General features: G+C 34.0%; 1 protein-coding gene across 3 annotated transcripts in view; it reads left to right on the top strand.

Moving 5' to 3' along the window:
- Nucleotides 1-2,215: 2,215 nt before the first annotated feature.
- Nucleotides 2,216-22,837, top strand: part of LOC134364391 (zinc-regulated GTPase metalloprotein activator 1A) — a 43,368-nt gene continuing 22,746 nt past the window's right edge. For 2 of the 3 annotated variants that reach the window (XM_063080289.1, XM_063080288.1), the window contains exons 1-7: nt 2,216-2,451; nt 7,008-7,094; nt 8,727-8,823; nt 9,950-10,041; nt 13,237-13,296; nt 17,386-17,423; nt 22,090-22,136. In XM_063080289.1, the coding sequence (XP_062936359.1) occupies nt 2,298-2,451; nt 7,008-7,094; nt 8,727-8,823; nt 9,950-10,041; nt 13,237-13,296; nt 17,386-17,423; nt 22,090-22,136 (575 nt within the window). In that variant the 5' untranslated portion in view covers nt 2,216-2,297. The remainder of the gene's footprint in view (nt 2,452-7,007; nt 7,095-8,726; nt 8,824-9,949; nt 10,042-13,236; nt 13,297-17,385; nt 17,424-22,089; nt 22,137-22,837) is intronic. The other variant, XM_063080290.1, reaches the window with a different exon arrangement.

The following is a 22,837-nucleotide window of genomic DNA, read 5'->3' as shown; positions in this document are numbered from 1 at the left end:
ATATATATCACATTTTGTTTATCTATTCTTTACATTTTGCTTATCCATCAGTTGATGGACATTTGGGGTACAACTCCTTTGCTCTGACCGAGGCTCCATACTGTTCCAGCAATGCTTGTTGGCCACCTTGACAGCTGGCCTTATGGGACACAGGTTGTTCTTTGTGAGAGAAAAGAGATTTTAGTATAACATTCAGCCAGACCCATTTAAAGAAATCTGCAAGAACTTACTTGAAAGATGTGTAAAAGAAGGTGGCAGGGCTGTAATCGCTTCTGTTTAGGCAGTAGCGCGGTACTGAACGGTCAGTAAGTGAATAGTGCGATGCCTATGGGTCTGATGTTACTCCTTCCTTTAGGAAGCCAAAAACCCCCAATATTCCATGGCATTCCTGAACCCAACAAGTTCATGAATCATTGTGTTGAGGCCTTAATATTACCTATTTTGGGCTGCCCAAAGAGCTTCTCTCCTCTGGTAGAGCAAAGTGAACTCAACCAGCAGGTTCCAGGTATTTGCTTCATTTTCTCTCTTAGCCAGTTGCTGATTACAGTGTCAGAGCTAGCAAAGCATTCAATTCTTGATTTCTCAGGCCGACTGTAGGTATGAGTATGATGAAAAAGCTCATTTGCACTCCTGGAACTCTCTTCCTTAGCTGTATTTTGTAATAGATGTGATAGTTACACCAGACAATAGTTTCAAGATATATATTCACATCAGTAGAACTAAAGAAATAGACATGATATATTTTATGCGGAATTTCAGAGAAGGAAGAAAGGATAGAGTAAAAATATGGCATCTGGATAGAGTAAAAATATGGCTTTGCATCAGATAGATTTTATGACCTAACTTGGCCATGTAATTTATACTCTTTATGCCTCATGTTTAAAAGGGGGATAACAATAGTTCATAGGGGTCTTCTGAGAATTAAATACAGCCAAAATACATGAAGAGATGCTCAACCTTGTTTAATCAAGAAAATGCAAAGTAAGACACGATGAAGTATTATTTTGTACTCAACCGGTTGATAAAAAATTGTCTGATAATACTGACGTATCAATCAGATCCCTCACACATTGTTGGGAAATGTATGAATTTGTACAATCATTTTGAAAAAATAATTGTGCATTTTCTTGTAAAGTGTAACATTTATATAACCTGAGACCTAGCAACTCTCCTTTTACATAGACATCTAAGAGAAACTTGAGCACATGTACACCAGGAAAAATATTCATTGCAGGCCTGTTCATAAGAGCAAAACCTGAAAACTATTGACAAGAATTGGATAAATAAATTGTACGAGTATAGCCACACAATAGCCTATAATACAGCAGTGGAGTTAAAAAAAAAATAGCAATCCCCAGGAGATTATGTATTGTATGAACTTCTTTCTACGAAGTTCAAAAACAAGTACAATTAAGCAACATATTATCTAAGTACATGTATATGTGACAAAACTAAAAGGAAAAAGCGAAATATTTCATGATTGTGGTTACTATCCTAGGCGAGAGGCTGCGTGTTGGAATAGAGGAGCAGCACATAGGTAGTTGTAACTTATTGATAATGTTCTTGGGTTAGGGATGAGGTCAACGGGGTTTACTACAAACATATACAAATATAAAGGAGAGCTATCCACGGATTAGTGGTGACAGAGTACCATGAACCAATGAATAATTAATGAACTCAGGTTACCTAAGGTCCAAGTAAATAATGAGAAAGAAAAATAAATAAAAGTAACGCATGTGCATTGGAAAAATTTAGATACACATTTACAATATGTAACCATAAAAAAAGTTTCACTGGTTATCCTTCAGGTAAAAAGATTACAGTAAACATTGTACTGTTATAAGCTTCCATTCTTTCCTCTATGAATTAAAACAACATTTAAAAAAAAAATGAGACTAAAAACTGTCAACGTGAAAAAAATCTATGTGGTAACTGTTTAGGTCAGGCCACCCACTCCAGGTTCCAACCAGCTTGGCCTATCAAGGCTGAAGACGCTAGACATTGACAGCTTCAGGGCGGGGCCGGTCAAGGTGCCCCAACAGCACCGCGCAGCCTCCTTTAGGTTCAGAGAACACGCCCTGGGGGCGTGCTCAGCTCCCTGAGGGGCGTGTCCAGCTCTCTGGGAGGCGTGGCCAACGGCAAAGAGGTCCTCAGCCGGAGCCCAGGTAGTCTGGTTCGCGTCGCTGAGTGATGACGTCAGACTCGGGCCTGGTGTGGCGAGTTCAGCGTACGCGGCGGCGGCTCGGCGTCTTTGCAGCCGACTCTTGAGCTGAGGGAGAGGCGTGTTGTAGGACGGGATGTTACAGGCTTTAGGAGCTGTGGATGAGGAAGAGGAGCATGCGGAGGAGGACTGTCCTGAATTGGTTCCCATTGAGACGATGCAAGGAGAGGAGGAGGAAAAGTCTGACCCCGGCTCCAAGATCCCAGTCACAATTATCACCGGGTATTTAGGTAACTAACAATCCCGGTCAGAAAATGACGTGAACTCTGGTATCCTGGGATTTTGGGGGCTGTCGGTGCCTCTTCTCCTTAGGCACTGGGATCTCCTGGCCGAGAGCAAAGGTCTTTGAGGTAGGGGCTGGGTCACTTGCTCCTCATATGGGTTGTCTCTCATTTCGGGGGTTTAATGATGCCCAGATCCTTCTGCGATAGATACATTTCTCAAGAGAGTTCGAAAGTTAGCCTTTGAAACAAGGCTTTGAAGCCCGGACTCTCCCCCTAATTATCCGCATGACCTCTGACAAGTTATCTTACCTTTCTGAAGCTCATCCACCTCACGTGAAAACGGAAATAATAGCGGTCACCTGTCTGACCTTATCTGCAAAATGGGGCAGGGAACGCCTACCTTATAAGTCTGTTGCTATTAAAGGATATCCTGTCTGTAAAATGCTCTACACACCTGGGGCATTCCTCAGTAGATTCCCTACGAGCCAAACTCTTCCAGACATTTTTTTTTGAGGTCTGTTTGCAAAGCACGGTGGCAGAAAGAGTAAGAATAAAATCTCCATCCTCCTAGACTAGTTCCCAAACGGAGGACATTCAGGAGTGCACAGGGATATTTGAAACCACAGATTTGTGAACATGGTACAGTTTCCTGAAGGACAGTTTATGCGTTTACACTAGAGGTTCCTTATTAGAAAAGTTTAAGAAATATTATTTTAAAGTCTTACAGCTAAATAAAAGGGCTAGAATAAATACATAACTATATAAGAAATGTAAATAAAGTGATACTATTTCAGGGAAATAATACCATTGCTAGATGCTGCTAGAGACAAGTAGGGACTTCGAACACCTGAGGTCCTTTTATACAAAAATAAGAATTAAGTCTTTGGTGTCTGCATTTTTTCGTGTTGTTAGATTGTAAGTTTATTCTGTTTATTCCCATTTCCCATTTTTACTCAGGACTAATTTTATAAAGGAATTGATTTTTGGTATTTCCCCACTATTATTCAGAGGCTGCTCTACTGAGAAGTTGAGCACATTTCTTGTCCAGACAGTATACTTCAGACTTGCCCCTCTGGCTTTCCCCAGTTTGCTCACTAGTAGATCAGTAGAGCATTGGAGATAATAGTCTGAAGCTCAGAACTGAGAAATAATGCCAGTAACCTTCTTGTTGCTGAATCTAGGGGATACTTTTACTCATTCTTGACCATTTTCTCTTCTATTATGTTTTTTTTTTTCTGATTTTTTTTTTTTTTTTTTTAGCTGTTTCTCTGGCTTTTTTCTAAACTCCCTCCTCCCCCATCTTTTAGCTTCACACCCATTTGCTTTCTATGTTGGTGTTTTACGGCCATCTCAAACTTAACATGTTCAAAATTTAATATCTTACCGTCCCCTCAAAATCTTTCTGCTCCTTTGATCCCAACCACCTGGAATACTTTGAAAGCTTCCTAACTAGTCTTGCTGCCCTTCAGTATATTCTCTATATTAGCCCTAATGATCTTTATAAATGTCAATCCGTTGTGTCGCCTCCTCAGTGGCTTCCATTTGGACTGAAGTTCAGATTCCCTAACATGAGTTACAAGGACCTGTATGATCTGGCTCTTGCTAACCCCTTCAGCCTGCCAAACTGTGGCCCAGCATGTTGAACGAATTTTACTTCTTAAAGGTGCCAGGTATTTTAAGCCATTGGGATACTTTTTTTCTTACTGTTTCTCCTCTAGGTGGATGTCCCTCTTACCTTCTGCATAGCATCTTGTACATCTCCTATTGAATGTATCATCCTGTGACATAATTGCCTCCTTATTCAGCTGAATTCTCATCTATCCCCTCTTCCCTTAATATTTGTAAGTTCCACAAAGGCAGAGACTGTCTTTGCTGTGTTCAGTTGTTTTCACTAAGACCCAGCATAAAGCTGGTCCATAGTACATACTTTTGAATGAATGAACTATGAGAGAACTACAGAAAGTTCATGGATAAATGGAATTAAAAGATAAAAATATAAACTTTATTTCTCAATATAAGCTCCATCAAGTTTAAGACACTTTTGCATGTGATAATACCAGCCATTTAGTCCATCCTTAAAGAACTGAGGGTCCTGGAAATTTAACCACGTCAATGCAACATTTTTACATTATTAACTGAAGAAAAATAGGTGTCCTTTAAAGATTTTTTTAAGATTAGGAAACCAAAAGAAGTCAGAAGGAGCCAAATCAGGACTGTAAGGGTGGATGTCTAATGATTTCCCACTGAAACTCTCAGAGAATTGTTGCTGTTTGATAAGAGGAATAAGAAGGAGCATTGCGATGATGGAAAAGGACTCTGGTGAAGCTTTCCCAGATGTTTTTCTGCTAAAGCTTTGTTTGGCTAACTTTCTGAAAACACTCTCGTAATAAGCAGATGTTATTGTTCTTTGGCCCTCCAGAAAGTCAACAAACAAAATGCCTTGAGCATCTCAAAAACTGTTGCCATGACATTTGCTCTTGATTGGTCTGCTTTTGCTTTGACTGGACCACTTCTACCTCTTGGTAGACATGGCTTTGATTGTGCTTTGTCTTCAGTATCATACTGGTAAAGCCATGTTTCATCTGCTGTTATAATTCTTTGAAGAAATGCACCAGGATCTTGATCCCACTTGTTTAAAATTTCCTTTGAAAGATCTGCTCTTGTCTGCAGCTGATCTGAGTGCAACAGTTTTGGCACCCATCGAGTGGAAAGTTTGCTCAACTTTAGTTTTTCAGTCAGAAGTGTGTAAGCTGAACCAGTCAAGATGTCTATGGGGTTGGCTATTATTTCTGCTGTTAATCATTGGTCCTCTCCAGTTAGGGCACAAACAAGGTTAATTTTTTCCTTGCAAATTGACGTGGATGGTCTGCTGCTGCACGCTTCATCTTCAATATCCTCTTAAAATGGGTTATCCATTTGTCAACTGCTAATTTCTTTGGGACATTGTTCCCATAAACTTTTCATAAAGCGTTAGTGACTTTATCATTCTGCCACCCAAGCTTCACTATAAATTTGATGTTTGTTCTTTCTTCAGTTGTGGCAGAATTGATACAGAAAGTATAGAGGCTCTTTTCAAACTGTCTTTCCTTCTTAGTGCCTCAAGCTAGATTCTAGATTCAGGCATGTTTATAACAAGTTAGTACGAATTTATTTTGGTGCAAAAAAATTTTGCAATCTGTGCGTAGTTTTTCCATAATATGCATTTTCCATGAATTTTTTGAGGACCTCTCATATGTCTTAAAGTCTTTTTCTTCATAATATGGTTAAATGTTAAGCCCTAGTAATTCTGTTAGAAAGTTTCGTACATCCACCCCTTCCTTTTCAACTTTCCTGTCACTGCCCTGTGCAACACATGTTCAGGGCCTCTATCTCACACTTGGACTGGGTTTAAATATTTCCTCATTGCCTTGTCTTTTTAGTCTGTCCCTTCCATTCTATACTTCACACTTTTGTGATATGATCTTCCTAAAGCACTCTAAACATAAGCCTTTATCTCTTCAAAAGCTTTGAAAGGAATATAACCTTAAAATGTTGAAGATGTTAGAACCCCATTCTCAGTAAATCCCTCCTAGTTATACCCTAGAAACTTGCAAATATATTTCGGAAGATACACATGTACAAGCTATGTGTAAAAGTTTTTAGCAGCACTGTTTGTAATAGCAAAAACGCTGAAAACAACTGGAATATCCACCAACAGAAAAACGGATAAATAAATGATGTATTTATACAGTTGAACTACACTACTATGCAGTTAGGGTTTTCTTTTTATTTCCTTTATAAACTTTAGTATGTACGGTTCATAAGACAAATGTTTTTCTTCTACTTGAGTAGAATATATTAGATTTAATATGCCACCTACTGGATAAAGCTAGTGTAGCTCTATGAATTTGTCTTTAAATACTGAATATTCTGTCCATTGTTAACACTTTGTAACTTCATTTCCTATTTCATAAAATCAATTTTATAGATTGTTTTAAGCATACTAAAAGTAGCCATATTTGTGTCTGGTTAATGTTGGATGTTAGAATAAAAGATAAGTCTTTATATGTAAATTTTAGGGAGGTAAGCCTTATATTCTTGGTCCAGAAACATTGTCATCATGTAAAAGGATTTAAATATTTTATGTTTTATAAACTTCATGAATACTTTATTCCTTGGAATCCATTACTTCAGTAATTCCTTGTTTAATAGAAACTTTAGATGCCTTTATGTTTATTATGTTATGAAGAAGTCACATTATTTTTGTCATATTATGTTAAATAACACTGTGTGATTCAAGGAGTATTTGTGAATATTTGCAAAATTTTATGTCTACATGAAGCATTTTGTAATAGTTTACAAAGGGTGCTTAATCTTTTCCTCTAGAACCTTCTATCATATAGTTAAATAATACAAAGTTACTTCAAAAAGTTCATGGAAAAATAGAATTAAAAGGTAATACAAATTACCCAGTATATGAGAAATAGCACACAAATTCTTAAAAACATTAGGACTCTTTATATCTGTTTTGTGCCTTTAAAATTAGTCTTTGAATTTTGTTATTTAAAACATGTATTTTATAGGTGCTGGGAAGACAACACTTCTGAACTATATTTTGACAGAGCAACATAGTAAAAGAGTAGCAGTTATTTTAAATGAATTTGGGGAAGGTAAGTAAGGTTCAGTAAATGTTATATTGCAAGAATTTATAGGATAGTTTATTCCACTGGTGAATCTATATTTTATATTTAAAAATGAAAATGCTAGATATTATAATGTGAACACACTGGTGTGGATAGCTTTGAAAAAATTAGATTAATTTCTATTAAACTTTATTTTGTTTAGTTTGGGATACTGAAATCAGATAGTTTCTAGAAAATTTTATTTTCTATACCTTTGGAATTCATACTAACAATTAAATTAGATTTTTACTATAAATAAATTGACTCCAGAAGTGAACATCTGACACATGAGAGAAAGTGTTTTTCAGGAAATGGAAAGGTGCTTTTGTACTGATTATATTGTTTATTGCAACTGATGAAACATGTTTGAAAATGCTTCTGTTATTATAAGTTCACCTTATTGAATGTTTATTATCTGCAAAGCAGTTAAAACAGAAGAGTTTAAAAATAAGTTCAACATATGGTCTTTGTCCTGAAACAGTTTAAATTGTCTGTGAAAGTAATTTAGCTTAACTTCTTGATTTTTTTATCTTTAATATTAAACTGTGGTTAAAAAAAATCTATACAGTATGGGAAGCCTGTTAGTAATTTCATTTTTGGTTTTACTAAACTAAAGAGAAAAGTGGTAGACAAAAAAATTTCTAACAGCTTTTTTCCCCTAGCTTCTTATTAATTGATCTTCTATTGCATATGGATAACATTTATTATTTCTTACTATTATACTTCAATTTTTCTGGATTATTTTTACAATTTTGTCCTTCACAGCATTCTCAGTACTTTCCTTTATGTTTTATTAATGTCCTATATAGCCTGAATTCTGTAGCAATGCCTTTAAAAGCTCTTTATTATCACCTAACTGAACTGTGAACCAAAAATACATGTGCATGGAAAACTGTTCAGTTTTTTTGGCCATTTGCTTTGATGGACATTTAGAACTCTTCCCTCACTTTAGTATATTTCTTTATTGGAAGAAAAATAAAACATTTAAAATTATTCTTATGTAACAAGCATCTCAAATATACTTTATTCTTTCTCAAGTAAGCATTGTAAGGAAATTCATGTGCATTTTACTAAAAGTTTAATTTTTAAATGAGCAGATGATAGAATGGCCAAAAAACTTCCTCAAAATGAACTTGGGTTTTTACTAATACTGGGAATATTCAGGCAGTCTGTCTAATAGACAAAAACAATTTAGAGGAAGAATGAAAAGAAAAAAATAGACAAGGCAGTCTCTTAAAAGGTCGAAGGACGTACAAAAGCCAGTACACAAAACATACTAGTTTATCTAGAAAGTTTACCATAGACAAGAAAAAAATGACTTCAAGAGAGCCACTTTATTAAGAAATGGGAGTGGGCAAGTAAGACGCCTAAAGAGGAAGTATGTTCATTAATTTTGTATTTGCCTTTTTTAGGGGCTTAAGTCCTCTTAAAGAAAGAAAAGCTAAAATAATCTAGAGTGCCATAATTTGAATATTGAGGCTGTATGAATAGAATGAAAGAATAAACGTAATAAAATGTAGTTTCTGCTATGAAATCTGTTCCATTATTGAATACCGTCATCTTTGTTTTTGGTTGGCTAGTGAACATAACCTAAAGAGTGCTTCTTCTTAATTATTCTAGGAAGTGCAGTGGAGAAATCCTTAGCTGTCAGCCATGGTGGAGAGCTCTATGAAGAGTGGCTGGAACTTAGAAACGGTTGTCTCTGCTGTTCAGTGAAGTGAGGAATGTGTTTACTGTGTGTTTGTTGGTTTACTAGAAATTTTTATTAATTATATTTCCACCTTTGATTTTCTTGTGTAATTTAACTGAATTTACACAGTTTGCTTCATTGTATTTTCAAATAGAAAATAAATTTAGTAGGATGCATTTTTAAAAAGTCATTCTTCCTATCTTTATTTATTTATTTATTTCTACTCTAATGTTTTGGTAATTTTATTGAGTTTTTTATTGTTTTGATGTCTGGATTTATTTAATTAATGTCTGTAGTTTATGAAAATTATTTCATATGTAAAGAATGATTATTCTGAATTTAATAAGTCATTGGTCTTGTTTTCAAGTGTTCAACCTCTCTAAAACAAAAGTAAATGACTATCAAAAAAGAGGAAAACCTTACATTATGTTCCAGCAGTTAAGTTTTCAAGGGCAGTGTCTGTTTTGTTCACCAATCTACCATAGATTCTAGAAGAGTACCTGAAAAATAGTAGCAACTTAAATACTTGTTGAATGAATTATGAAGAGTAATGCTTGTACTGTTAATTTTGTGTATTCTAATGAATTTCAGCGAATAGGTGTTTGGCTTTGAGTCAAATGTGTTAGCAAGGATAAAATCATAACAGACTTTATTGAACAACTAAAATGTAATTCGTTGTATTTTTCTTCACTTTTGATATTATGAAAAAAAAGGGAAATTAAAACCCTGTACCCTAATTCAGAATATAATTAAATGATATTTAATGGCAGTGTCCCTTTATTATATTAAACTACTGTAGTTAAATTTTATCCTTATTTTGGATGTTGATTTTTTTCTTTCATAAAGCTGTAAAAATAACAGATACTGACTATAGTCAGATAAATTGAAGTTACCTCTTCTTTTAAGTTTAATAAAATTAAAGTATTAACTTATCACATATATGACTTCTTTTTACCTATTAGTTTATATGCATCTATTTTTTTCTTCTCAATGGTAAATACTGGACAGACATTTTGTTAGAAGATTAGGAGTTGAATTTTCACATCCCTAAAGATATTTTTGTCTCAGGTTGTTGAATACATTTTAAAATTTTATAATCATTACTTAAAAATATTCCGGTAATCACTGTATGTTATGTTTTGTTGTTCTCCAGGGACAATGGCCTCCGAGCTATTGAGAATTTGATGCAGAAGAAGGGGAAATTTGATTACATACTGTTAGAGACCACTGGGTTAGCAGATCCTGGTAAGAAATGACATTGTCAGTAACCAGAATATAGTTCTTTGACATTTTAAATAGGTGTATTAGAGAAATAGCTAACACAAGTATTAAAGCTTTACTTTAGATTAAAAATTTTGGGGGGTTTAAAAGAAGAAAAATAACTGGATTTTCATTTTCTTTGGCAGATGAATTATCACAGTGCTTTTCGGTACTTTTAAGCTGTTAATAGAATAGACGTTTATTGATTGATTTAAGGTTATTGGTAGAAACAAAAGCTGTTAAAAAATATGGAAATTTAGAAAAAGTAGAGATTGTACTTTTAAGTATATGAGTATATTTGATTGATTATATTGATTATAATATAATCTATAATAAAATGTATAGATTTTATTTCTCTTTACTTTCTGACCCAGCTTTCTTAGAGAGTCATTAAGAGATATATAAAGGCTCAGTTAATTGTTAGCATTTTCTTTTTTACTATAAAAATCGAAATAATTTTATTTGTAAGTGCTGTAATAAGTTATCAAAGAAAATACACAGTTAATTCAAGCTTACTTGATCTTTTTTCTAGTGAAATTAATGATTATCCATAAAATTTTTTATCTCTGAATAGAATTACATCTAAACTCTCATATGGAAAGCCACAAAAAGTCGACCTATTTTTCACAATGAGTTTCTGTTACCTTCTTAACAAACTCTAATTCTAATAATATCTACTTATTTTCCCCAAATGATTTTTAGGTAAAATCTTTATTCTTTATTTGCATAACATTTAGTTCTTGTTCCTTGAGTCTTTCCCATATGGTTATTTCTTTTTTGATCTGGGTTTATGGTATTGGGCTGATTTGTAAAACTGTATTAAAGTTCCTAAGAGTAATTTATTAAAAGGGTTATAGTCTAAAAGAAATAGTGAGGTACATCTACAGAGGCTTCAAATGTAATCAGTGGCTATTCATTATACTTAAAAGTGTTACATAATAACATTGTCTCCATGTTTTCAAGGTAGTATTGAGTTGGGGCTATTTTGGTCCTTATAGTAGGCATGAGTTTTTCATACATTTCCATACTTTTCTCATATGTCTGACTGATGATAGGACTTGGACTCATATGTTGGTGTTAAATATTCAATTAATTTAAATCTGGTAAGATAGAAAAATATATTGTATGCCTCTTTTTGAAATAGCAAATATTAATTTTTTTCATTATAACCAATTCTGCCACTTTTTAGAGAAAATATTCTTGTTACTTTTCTTTGAGAGTACTTGAGTTTAATAAAACATGATTTGGCTTATCAGGCAAAGAAAGAAAGGTTAAAGATATCAGAGAAATCTTTGTACCAATTATAAGTATAAGAAACCAGTTAATGTTTCTTGTTTCTAACTTTCTTTAGAATCATAATTTTATTGTTTGGGTAAAGGTGGAACATTCGTAAACAAAATTTAAACAATACCTAAAAAAATATAGAGAAGAAAGTTTTATATTTGTTTACTACTGATTTTTGGCTTTTTAAATTTTATTTTTGATTATTTTTGTTAGATTTTGTAGAAGAGATTCTGTAATCTAGCTCAGGGTTAGAATAATTAATTGTTGTGCAGGGGCCGTCCTGTGCATTGTCGGACGTTTAATAGCATCCTTGGCTTCCACCCACTAGATGCCAGTAGCATTCCTATAGTTGAGACAATCAAAAATATCTTCAGACATTACCAAGTATTTTCTGGGGAGAAAAATCACCTTGCATTGAAAGCCATTGATTAACTTCATTTGCTTATCTTTACTCTTTCTGATAAATACCTACATATAAATTTTAAATAGTTTGTGTAGCCTGGCAAGTATTACATTAAAGATAAACATCAGGTTTAGAATACACTCTTATAGGTCAACTTAATAACAGGCAAATGTTAGTGGTAGGACTTACAACCTATTTATCTGAATAGAAATCAGTGAATTTTGAAAAATTATAAAATGACTTATGTATGATGTTAGATATTTTATTGAGTGAAGAAGTTAATACTTCTTTAATGACTTATTGTTTGGAGTAGTGATACTTAGTAGATTTACTTTTTTCTCCCTCATTTATTAAAGTCATGTTTTTAGCCAAGAAATGAAGAAAATTATTATTGGCAATTCAGTTGTTTCCCGTTTAGGAGACTCTCCACTTCTTAGCTAAGTAATTGTTATGGTAAAGTAATTTCCTTGAAAAGGACGACATTGATTCAGCCCTGGTTACTCAAAACTCCTATTTCAGTCAAATTGGAAAACTATTAAGTTTTGGGGAAAAAATCAATAGGTATGAGGAAACCATTAGATCTTGTGGCCCTTGCTGTATCTTGCATGAGTAATCACTGTAAAGAGCTGACAGGTATTTCATTGTTGACACAGAGTGATGCTTGGAGGACCACATCTCGTCAGGGTAGGTGGACAGCTTTAGACATTGGAATGAGTTCAGTTATCCTTGTTTTTCCCCTGTACTCATTCTTTTAGACAGGCCTGTCACTAACTGGGCCTGTGATGCTTTGGAAAATCCAATACTTTCCTTGTTCTCAGTTTTCTTTTTCTTGTGTTGTGGCATACTAATCAGGGTGTGTGGTTTGGTACTAAACCAGTTTGTGTCAAAAACAAGTTTTAATTTCTTATTTAGAAATAATTTTTCATCAGACTCAAATTTTATACCAGTACTAAATAAATACTGTGAGGATTAGTTAGTAATCTCATAGAGTGTGTAATTTTAATTCTAGTTCCTTTTTGTCTACAAAAATAACAAAGTATTTTTTGGACAGGGATTTTGGAATTGTCTGTTTTATTTTGCTTTTCCTTTAAAGGTATAATTCATTATTTGTGAACTCATCATATTTAGGAGATGAGAAAATAAAAATAAGTCTTTTGTGCACACAGCCATACTTCCCAAATTGTTTTATAGTATCTGTTGGTAAATTATTATGGCATTGGTGGAAGCTTGATTGTTTGGTTTATATGTGGTACAAATCAAAGAGTTCGTCTTTTTTTTTTTTTTTTAAGGAAATAGAAGGATAGAAATGGATATAAGTAGTTAAAGGTTCTATTGCTATTATTCTCATAAGAAGATTAGAAAACTGGATTTAATTCATACAGGTATTTATCTGCTAATTCCATCGGAACAAATTAAAACGTGGATAGAATCATGTTTCTCAGTTTGAAGAAATATTTTTATTTGATGAATATTGTCTTAATATATATTTTCAGGTGCTGTGGCTTCTATGTTTTGGGTTGATGCTGAATTAGGGAGTGATATTTATCTTGATGGTAAGTTAAATAATTTTATTTTTTAAAATTTAAAAATTTTTGGCCACAAAACTAGTCTTAATACATTTAAAAATACTAAGATCATAAAAAATATGTTCTCTGACCACAATAATGGAAGGAAATTTAGAAAATTCACAAATATGTGGCAATTAATCAACACTATCCTTAGTAAACAATGGGTAAAAAGAAAAATCACAGGGAAATTAGAGAGTACTTTGAGATAAAAATCAAAGCACAACATATCAAAATTTATAGGATGCTGGGCTCATGCAGTGCTTAGAGGAAAATTTATACTTGTACGCACCTATTTAAAAATAAGAAAAATCTCAAATCAGTAGTGTAAATTTCTACCTTAAGAAAATAGAAAAAGAAGAGCAAACTAAACCACAAGCAAATATAAGTAGGAAATAAATATTACAACAAAAATACATGAAATAGGGGATTAAAAAACAATAGAGAAAATCAACAATTACCAAAAGTTGATTCTTTAAAAAGATTGACAAAATTTGCAAACCTTTATCTAGACCAAGAAAAAAAGAGAGAAGACCAAAATTACTAAAATCAGAAATAAAGCAAGGGCATTATTACATTGTTAGTATGGTTGTTTTATGTGGTGGCAAGATTTATTTTCTTTCTCTTTCTCATTTCCATTTTTGTTCTACCTGTGGGTTTCTTTCTTTCTTGTATTTGTGGTAATGATTATTGATTTCTGGATTCCAGATGCAGGACTTCCTTGAGGATTTCTTGTGGGGTTGGTCATGTGGTGGTGAACTCCTCCAGTTTTCGTCTGGAAAATACACTATTTTTCCCTCATTTCTGATGGATAGCCTTGCTGTGTATAGTATTCTTAGCTGGCAGTTTTCTTCTTTTAGTATTTTGGAAATATCATCCCATTTTCTTCTGGCCTGTGGAATTTCTACTGGGGAGTCTGCTGTTAGTCTGATAAGGACTCCCTTATAGGTGACTTGATGCTTTTCTCTTGCTTCTTTTAAGATACTCTCTTTGTCTTTGAGCTTTGCCAGTTTGACTATAATGTGTCTTGAAGAGGATCTTTTTGGATTAAATCTATTTGGGGATCTTTGAGCCTCCTGGATCTGAAGGTCCACGTCTCTCCCTATACCTGGGAAGTTTTCTGTTACTGTTTCGTCAAATAGGTTTTCCATGCCTTTTCCTTTCTCCTCCCCTTCTGGAATACCAATGATTCAAATGTTTGCATGCTTAGGGTTGTCTGCTAGCTCTCTTAGATTTTCTTCATTTTTTAAAATTCTTTTTTCCTTTTTTTTTTGGTCTACCTGGGTTATTTTGAAAAGACTATCTTCAAGATTAGAAATTATTTTGTCTGCTTATTTTAGCCTGCTGCTTAAGCTCTTGGTTATTTTTTGTTCAGAGAATCTTTCAGTTCCATAAGTTCTGCTACATTCTTTTTTAAGGTATGAATCTCTCTGTAAATTTCCTCCATATCCTGGATTTTTGTTTTTTTTTCACTTTTCATCATGTTGTTTAACTGAGTCTTCTCATATCTCAGTGACTTTCCTTAAGATTGTTGCTCAGAATTTATTTTCAGTCATTTCAAGGGTTTCCTGTTTTATAGAGTATGGTATTTGAGACTTACTGTATTCTTCTTTGGTTTTTATATTTCTAGTATCTCTACATTGATGTCTGGTCATCTAGTAGAGCAGGTGCTTCTTCTGTTACTCTGGAGTGGGCTTTGAGGAGAGAGACATCCTCTTCTTTTAGTCTCCACTGGTCACTCTCTTTGTGTCAGCAGTCAATTGCCTGGTGGGCCTCCTGTTGCCATGGTGGCTGTGGCTACTGTTGTGGCAATAAGCTGCTTTTGCAGCAGTTGTGGCTGTGGTGGGCCACCTGAGCAGAAGTGGTATTTTTGGTGTGCTCTCTTGCCTGCTTCTGGGCAGAGCGGGCTGCCCTTGGCTTCTCGATTTTTTTATTCTTAAGTAAAATTTTATTTTTATGGTGATTGGGAAAAACAAACACAAACTGAAGTGTTTTTCCTATACTTTTACTCAACAGCAACCATCGATGCAGAAGGCAGACTTTTGTGACCAAATGTGTTTTTTTCTCCACACACCGAAGCAATTCTTCAGTGGACACCAGCTAGGTGCTCCAATTCATTTCTGACACTGTCTACCTGGAGATAATATCATATATCCCACAGGTTGAGGGCTCAGTCCCCAAGACTGTCCCCCAACCCGCACCAGTGCCAATCGCAAGCTACAGGTTGTTTTATCTGTGCTTCTGACCTATAAATTCTGGCTATAAATAAGGGTTCCCATACCCCCTCCTCAAGTTTGATTGATTTGCTGAGTGGCTCACAGAACTCAGGGAAACACTTACCTTTATTGGTTTATTATAAGGATATTACAAAGGATATAGGTGAAGAAATGTGTAGGGCGAGGTATGGACAAAAGGATGCAGAGCTTTCATGCCTTCCCTGGTCACACTACTTTCCAGAAACCTCCACAAGTTCAGCTGTTCAGAAGTTCTTGGAACCCAGGAGGATTTCATTAACTGGGTATGATTAATTAAATCACTGGCCATATTGGTGAGCAACTTAAACTTCAGCCATTCTCCCGTCCTGGAGGTTGGGGGGTGAGGCTGAAATTCCTGCCTTGGTCTTTCTGGTGATCAAGCCCCCTTCTGAAACTACCAAGGAGCTGCCAGCCATCAGTCAACTCATTAGCATATTGCAAAAACAACACTTCAGAGATTCTAAGAATTTTAGGAGTTGTATGCCAGGAGATGGGGAAAAGACCAGATATATTTTTCACATCTGGTTAAGCTCATTTTTGTTCACGCATATTATAATTTTAATTCCTTGCATAGTTGTCTTTTTAAAACTTATTTAGTTTGATGATAAAGTAAATTTTTTTCAGATAGAGATTCTAAAGCCCCAGACAGATGTCAGGTTTTAATCTCAATTCCCAGTGTAGTGCTTCCACTAAGGTTTTCCTTTTAAAATGCTATGTAGGTTTCCTGTATTGTCTGTTGTTTGATTTATGCATTTAGTATGTTAGAGATTTTCATTTTATTTTATTTATTTTAATCTTTTTTAGTGGCTGGCTGGTATGGGGATCTGATGCCTTGACCTTGGTGTTGTCAGCACCACGCTGTACCTAGTGACCTAACCAGCCAGTCCCCAGAGCTTTTTATTTTAATCAATCAGTGTGAGGATCATATTTCTGCTTTCATTTTCTCTTGGAAGATTAGAATTAAGCACAACCTTCCCCCGCCTTAGTTTATTTACTTTAACACTTTTGGGCAATCTTATTTATAAACTTCATTTAAGACATATTAGAAACTTTCTTAGTTAAGCAGCTGTGTTCCCTTCCTTCTTCCCCCGCTCTTTCACCTTTCTTTAAACTAGGTCTTTCACAGACTAAGGCGTGAAGTTTAAGAAACATTGAAGCTGGACCCTATTATTGGGCCTTAATATATCTGGCATGTAGCTGGTTGAATTTGTTAGGCATCGTTAAACTCATTCTGCTGTTATCTTTTGAAAAAATTCTTTAGCATATATTCAAAGATTGCTGAACTAATTGATCATTTAGAAACAGGTACATGCTATGTAAAACATTTTTGTGAGTTAGGTTTAGTGAGAGATGTTAGGAATAAGACATCCTGGGATGTCTCAGATTTGTTAAGCAATGATTTAAATGTTGGGAAAGTCTTGATTTTGATTATGTAAAAATAAGCTAAAAACCTGTCTTGTGTAATTTATCACATTTCACTATGTAATATGAAATTTGTCTCATCATATTTTGCTTTTAAGCTTTTTAAAGGCCAGGAAAATCTTATTTTCTTATTTATATAATTTAAAATATTTATTTATTTTATATCTTCTCTAGCGCCTTAAAACAGTTCTAGGCACTCAATACGTATTTGAAATGACTTATTAGTGGAATTGATTTAAATTGAAGCATTGGTAAGAGAAAAAAACAATACTTTGTTTTATTGAGTGGCATTTGTGAACTGAAATAGTAGATTAGTTTTAATTTTCATTCTCAGGTATGGTTGTACAATATTAATAAACATCTTTTTTAAAAAAGTGATTAAAATGTTTATTTTTTATAGGTATTATAACTGTTGTGGATTCAAAATATGGATTAAAAGTAAGTTGAAAGATTGTTGTGAGTCGTTAATGTTAAGAGTTGGGAGTATGGGAGTTGATTGTGTTATTTTCCCTATGTTTGTATCTAATTGAAATTTTCCTTAACAAAAACCTTTTTTAGAAAAGTATGCTGAATAATAGATGAAATTTGTGTGTGTTTTTAAATTATCTTATAGTTTCAAATTAAATATTTCTTTTCTATTACTTTGGTTTGATGTGATAAAATTTGGGATTACAATGTTTTGTAATGAGGATAATGGGAGTCAGGATAAAGTTTGGGTATGTGGAATTGCTAACTAGGATTTAACCCCAATATAGATAAGTTTTTCCATATTATAGAGGAAATTGAGCTTGATAAAGCAAATGAGATCATATTTTTCTTGTTTAACTGCCATCAAACACAAGCTGGAAATGAATTTTTTAAAAATACTGCCTTAGGTTGAAGAAATCAGGATTTGTAGGTAGGAATAGTGAGGAGGAACTCCATTAAAAGATATCCTGCTATGAATATTTTTAAGTAGTAAGGTCCTCAAATGCATTTAAATGGACTTCAATTTATAAAATGCATTTAGTAAGATCTATCAAAGTATGTTGTTGCATAAAGTAAAATAGTGTTTCTCAGTTTCTCAAGTGAAATATCACTAAAGGTAGCCGAGACTGAAATCCTCCATCCCCATGTCCATCTCAATCGGGATATAGATAGGGCCCAAAGTAATAAGTTCTTAGGAGTTTAAATTCAGTGTTTAAAAATTTGTGTCAGTTTTGTATTCTCCTCCGTAATGTATCTGAACTTGTTTTTAAAGTTTGTTTTCTTCCAAATCTTCAATGAAATCATGCTCTGGAAAGATAAGTCAGGCTTGTCAAATAGCTACCAATACCCCTTCACTGGCCCTTCAGTTCCCTCAGAGATAGCACACCCTAATTTGAGAGGTTTGGAAGATGATTCCTTTTTTAGGGTTAAAATATAAATTTATGAATAGTCTTAAGAATCAAAGAAAAATCCCAAATACTTTGCTCAGAAATATTTCAATAACTGTTCTGACATCATGATATTCCTAACAAAATGTTCATGGAGATAGTAAACAAACAAACAAAAAAAAAAACACCCAAATTTTTCATTTTGGATGTTTATTATGGGTATGTTTGAATTCACCTCCTCTATAAATTTACTACTGTGTTTGGGATATTTATGGGATAGAGAGCAGCTAGGATATTTTATTTTTTCTTTGATTGACTTTAAATGCCATACCCAAAGTCAAACTCTCTGTGTATTTTATGATTCTAGGAATAATTTTATATGTAAAGCTGGATATGGAGAAGAGTTAAGTAGAATCTATTATCAGCATGATAGAGGCCAAAAAAACAAAGCACTATTCTGAATAATGCAAACACAGTAAACATTTAACCCCCTGCCACCTTTATAAAACCTCTTAAATTATTAAATCAATATACCTGCACAAAACTGACATACTGTCAGGATAATGGAAACTTTAGATTTTCTAAGTCGGATGCGAGATAAATAACTTTGCTTTTATATAAGGAATTTGCCAACTTGTCCAATTCCTTTGGTTGCAAAGCTTGACCTCAGTAGCTGCTTGTAATTCAGAGAATTCTGAGGCAGTACAAGTAATGACACTTGGATAATGGGCAGCAATTTAAGGGTGTCATGCTTCACAGAGCCAGTCCATCACAAGTAAAGCTGAGAAATGGTACCCTGTGGCCAGCCAGCCAAATTGAAACTGAAGTGGTAATTGATATCATGGGCTATCACTCTAATGGGATTGTCACCCATTGATCTGAAATATTCATTTTTTAATCATGGGCAAAGAATTGGACAACTTAAAATGACAGCTCTCTATTCTCAGGACTTGACACCCAGACTACTGACATTGTTCTTTTCAGTTCTACAAAAGTGACAGCATTTAATGCAATTGAATCAATAAATGAAGTTACACATAAAAGGTCAAGTGAGAGGTTTCTTTTTGGTTCTTCTGTTATATTGCACAAGCTGTTGAAACAGTTCAGTCAGAAAACAGTTTGACTTGGAAAAGGCCAGAAAAATAAATAGACTGACATTATGCAATAATTATTTTAAAAGCTTAAATAGTGTTAGGTCTATAACCAATCCATTTGAAAGAAATAGCTGCTGCTGCTGCTTTTTTAAAAAAAATGACATCTGACATCTTTGTCGATATTTGTCATATTTCCACTTTGGTCGATAACAGTGTTCTTTCTTAGCCAGTGAGTTCTAAGGTAGTTTTTTCTTTCTTTTTCTTTTTTATTTTTGGTCCAGCTTGTTTGTTTATTTCTGCAGAAGACACTATACAGTCCTTAGTGAAGTTGTCTACGTGGTGTTATTTCAAAGGGTTCCTTTGTTTCTTTTTCCCCCTAGCTTTATCGAGATATAATTGACAAATAAAAATTATGTATATTTAAGGTATACGACATGATGTTTTGATATACTTATATTGTGAAATACGTTGCAAAACAATCAAGCTAATTAACATATCTACCACCTCGTACCATTTTTTTGGTATGTGTGGCAAGAACATTTAAAATCTACTCTTAGCAGATTTGAAGTATACAATATTAGTAGTATTAACTATAGTCACCATGCTGTAATTATCTCTCCAGAACTTATACATCCTGCGTTACTGAAAATTTGTACCCTTTGACCAACATCTCACTGACCTTCCCCACCTACTCCCCCCACCCCTTCCTTTTTTTCTTTGTTTCTTGTGGTAGGCTAAGTAAGGGGTGTAAACTTTAATCTTATGAATATGTTGGATTAACTAGTACCAAAATTATTTTTGTCTTTTTTGATATGTAAGCAAAAGCCATAGTCTCTAAGCAGAGATGAGAAATCCTTTCGGCTTGTATATGATATGCAAAAAGATTTTCCTTCATATGCCTATACAGGCAGAATAGAATGTCAAAATTTCCATTTTGTTTTTATTTTATAAATGGAAATCAGTTGACTTAATGACCAAATGGTGTGTAATGTATTGTTGAAGAATGTTATTTCGAATACCAGACATTGGTTTTAATCTTTTCGCAAAGTTTTACTTGAGGAGGTAGATAGTTGTCTTAGGAAAAACGTTGGGCTGACATCCAGAGAAAATAAATGTTATTATGCATTTATTAATTTTTTATGTTCATATAGCCTCAATATGTGCATAGAACAGGGCATTTATCATTTCTACTATAATCACGTATGATTATTGCATATCATAGTCTTAATATGAGTTGTACATATTGGCAGAATTTTATTTTGGGTGATTTTAACTTTTATATTTGATACTTTCTGACTGCCTAGAGAGAGTAAAATGTTAGTTCACCCCAGTTAGCTTTGAGTGAAGATTTCTAATCCACTAGAAAAATAAATGCATTCAAAATAGTGTGAGTTACTTTGTAAAGCTACCATTTTGTTAGGTCCATTTATGTGTGGAAATTCAAAAACAAATCTAATTCTTCTGTCATATCTTTTTTATGCTTCACCAACTCATGGCCAATACCCCCAAATTCATATGTAAAAAAAGCTTCCTAAAGGTCAACAGTACAATATCTCGAAAAACATTTCAGATTTTTAAAAGAATTTTCACGGGCCGGCTGGTTAGCTCAGTTGGTTAGAGCACAGCCTTATAACCCCAAGGCCATGGGTTGGGTTCCTAGTACCAGCCAGCCTCCAAAAAAAAGAATTTTCAATATTTCAGGATCATTCAGAGGCAGATGCCTTGCTAACAATGTATCTTTGTTAAGTAGATTTATCACTCAGTGGAAAGAGGTTTGTTGTTTGCATGTTATATAGCATATTTCAAATAACATTGATGTATCTATGTCAACAAATAAGGGTGTTAACTGCAATTCATGCAACAATTATTTGTTGAGAATGTATGCCAGGCAGTATTCCAAGGTCTGGTAACAGCTTTGTTCTCTAGAAGCAGAGTATATAATAATAGGACTTGTTACAGCCTCATGCTAAGAATAATTATGAAAAAAATATAAAATTTGGTATTTTGGCATGGAGCAATTTTTATATAATACTGTACAAGTTCTGTGATTCCCATAATTAGGCCATGTCCTTCCTAGAGCTTATTTGTTTTCTAGGGAGTTTGAAGGGCCCACTACTGGGATATACTGTGTATGATTTTGGGGTGAGGCATGAGGTATGTGGGTAGGAATGGAGGGAAGTATATTAGATTTTAAGAAAGTACAGTTTCAGTGGTTATTCCTTTTTTAAAATAAGTAATAATGAATATTTAGCGCAAGAATTGTTTTGTAAAAAGGAAAATGCTCCAAATCTATGATTTCCTATGTTTTTATGACATTATTTAAATCTGAGGGATTTTCCTTTTAAGAAAAAGAAAACGTGAGTACAAAATCCTAAACTCTCTGCCCTGCGGTGCCTCCCCTGCCCCGCCCCCCACCCCCACTGCGCCAAAAGTTACAGATTCATTGTAGAAAAATAATTATTAATGGGGAGGAAAAATGCTTTCAGATAGAAAAGTTAGTTCTGAATTTCTTCTGGATTTGTGTATAGAGTAATGGAACTTGTTGAAGTCGTTAGAGGCAGGAAAGAAGTCACTAAAGTAAAATCCTTTGTGTTGATATTAGATTTTGTGTAAGTTACAGCACAGTAACTTTTTTCAAACTTTGTTTTTGTTTAGCACTTAACAGAAGAAAAACCTGATGGCCTTATCAATGAAGCTACTAGGTATTCATATTTAAAGTATATATCGATTGCTGGCTATTTGGAAAGAGAAAATCATTAATATGAAAACCCAAAACAAGCTGAAAAATTTTAAAACATAGTCAAGGAAAATTGATTGTCTTTTTTCCCCATAGGTGAAATATTACTATCTACGGTAGTCCCCCCTTATCTGCGGTTTCGCTTCCTGCAGTTTCAGTTACCCTTGGTCAAGTGCTGTCTGAAAATATTACATGGAAAGTTCCAGGAACAAGTAATTCATAAGTTTTAAATTGTGTGCTATTCTGAGTAGCATGATGAAATCTTGTGCTGCCTTCTGCCCTGTACTTGAATCATCCCTTTGGCCAGCATATCCACATTTGTATATTCTACCTACATATTAGTCACTTAGTAGCCGTCTCAGTTATTAGGTTGAAAAAACATATTATATTTAGGGTTTGGTGCTATCTAGGGTTTTAGGCATCCACTGCGGGTCTTGGAACATATCCTCTATGGATAAGGGAGGACTACTGTGTTTGTAATGATCTGATAACTAAAATTTTACCTAAAACCTAATTTTTATTTTAGCATAAAGTGAGTGAGTGCTAGACACAGGAGATCTTCAGTTGTGAGGAATGTTTGAAATAGTAACATTTAAAAATATTTTCTTGTTCTCATACAATTTCTTTGAGGTTGAAGATTATTATAAAAAATAGTTGGTTTGCTTA

The sequence above is a fragment of the Cynocephalus volans genome, chromosome 16 (genome assembly GCF_027409185.1).
Source record: "Cynocephalus volans isolate mCynVol1 chromosome 16, mCynVol1.pri, whole genome shotgun sequence".
NCBI lineage: Eukaryota > Metazoa > Chordata > Mammalia > Dermoptera > Cynocephalidae > Cynocephalus > Cynocephalus volans.
The sequence above is the reverse complement of the archived record's forward strand: the minus strand, read 5'-3'. Positions and strand labels throughout refer to the sequence as shown.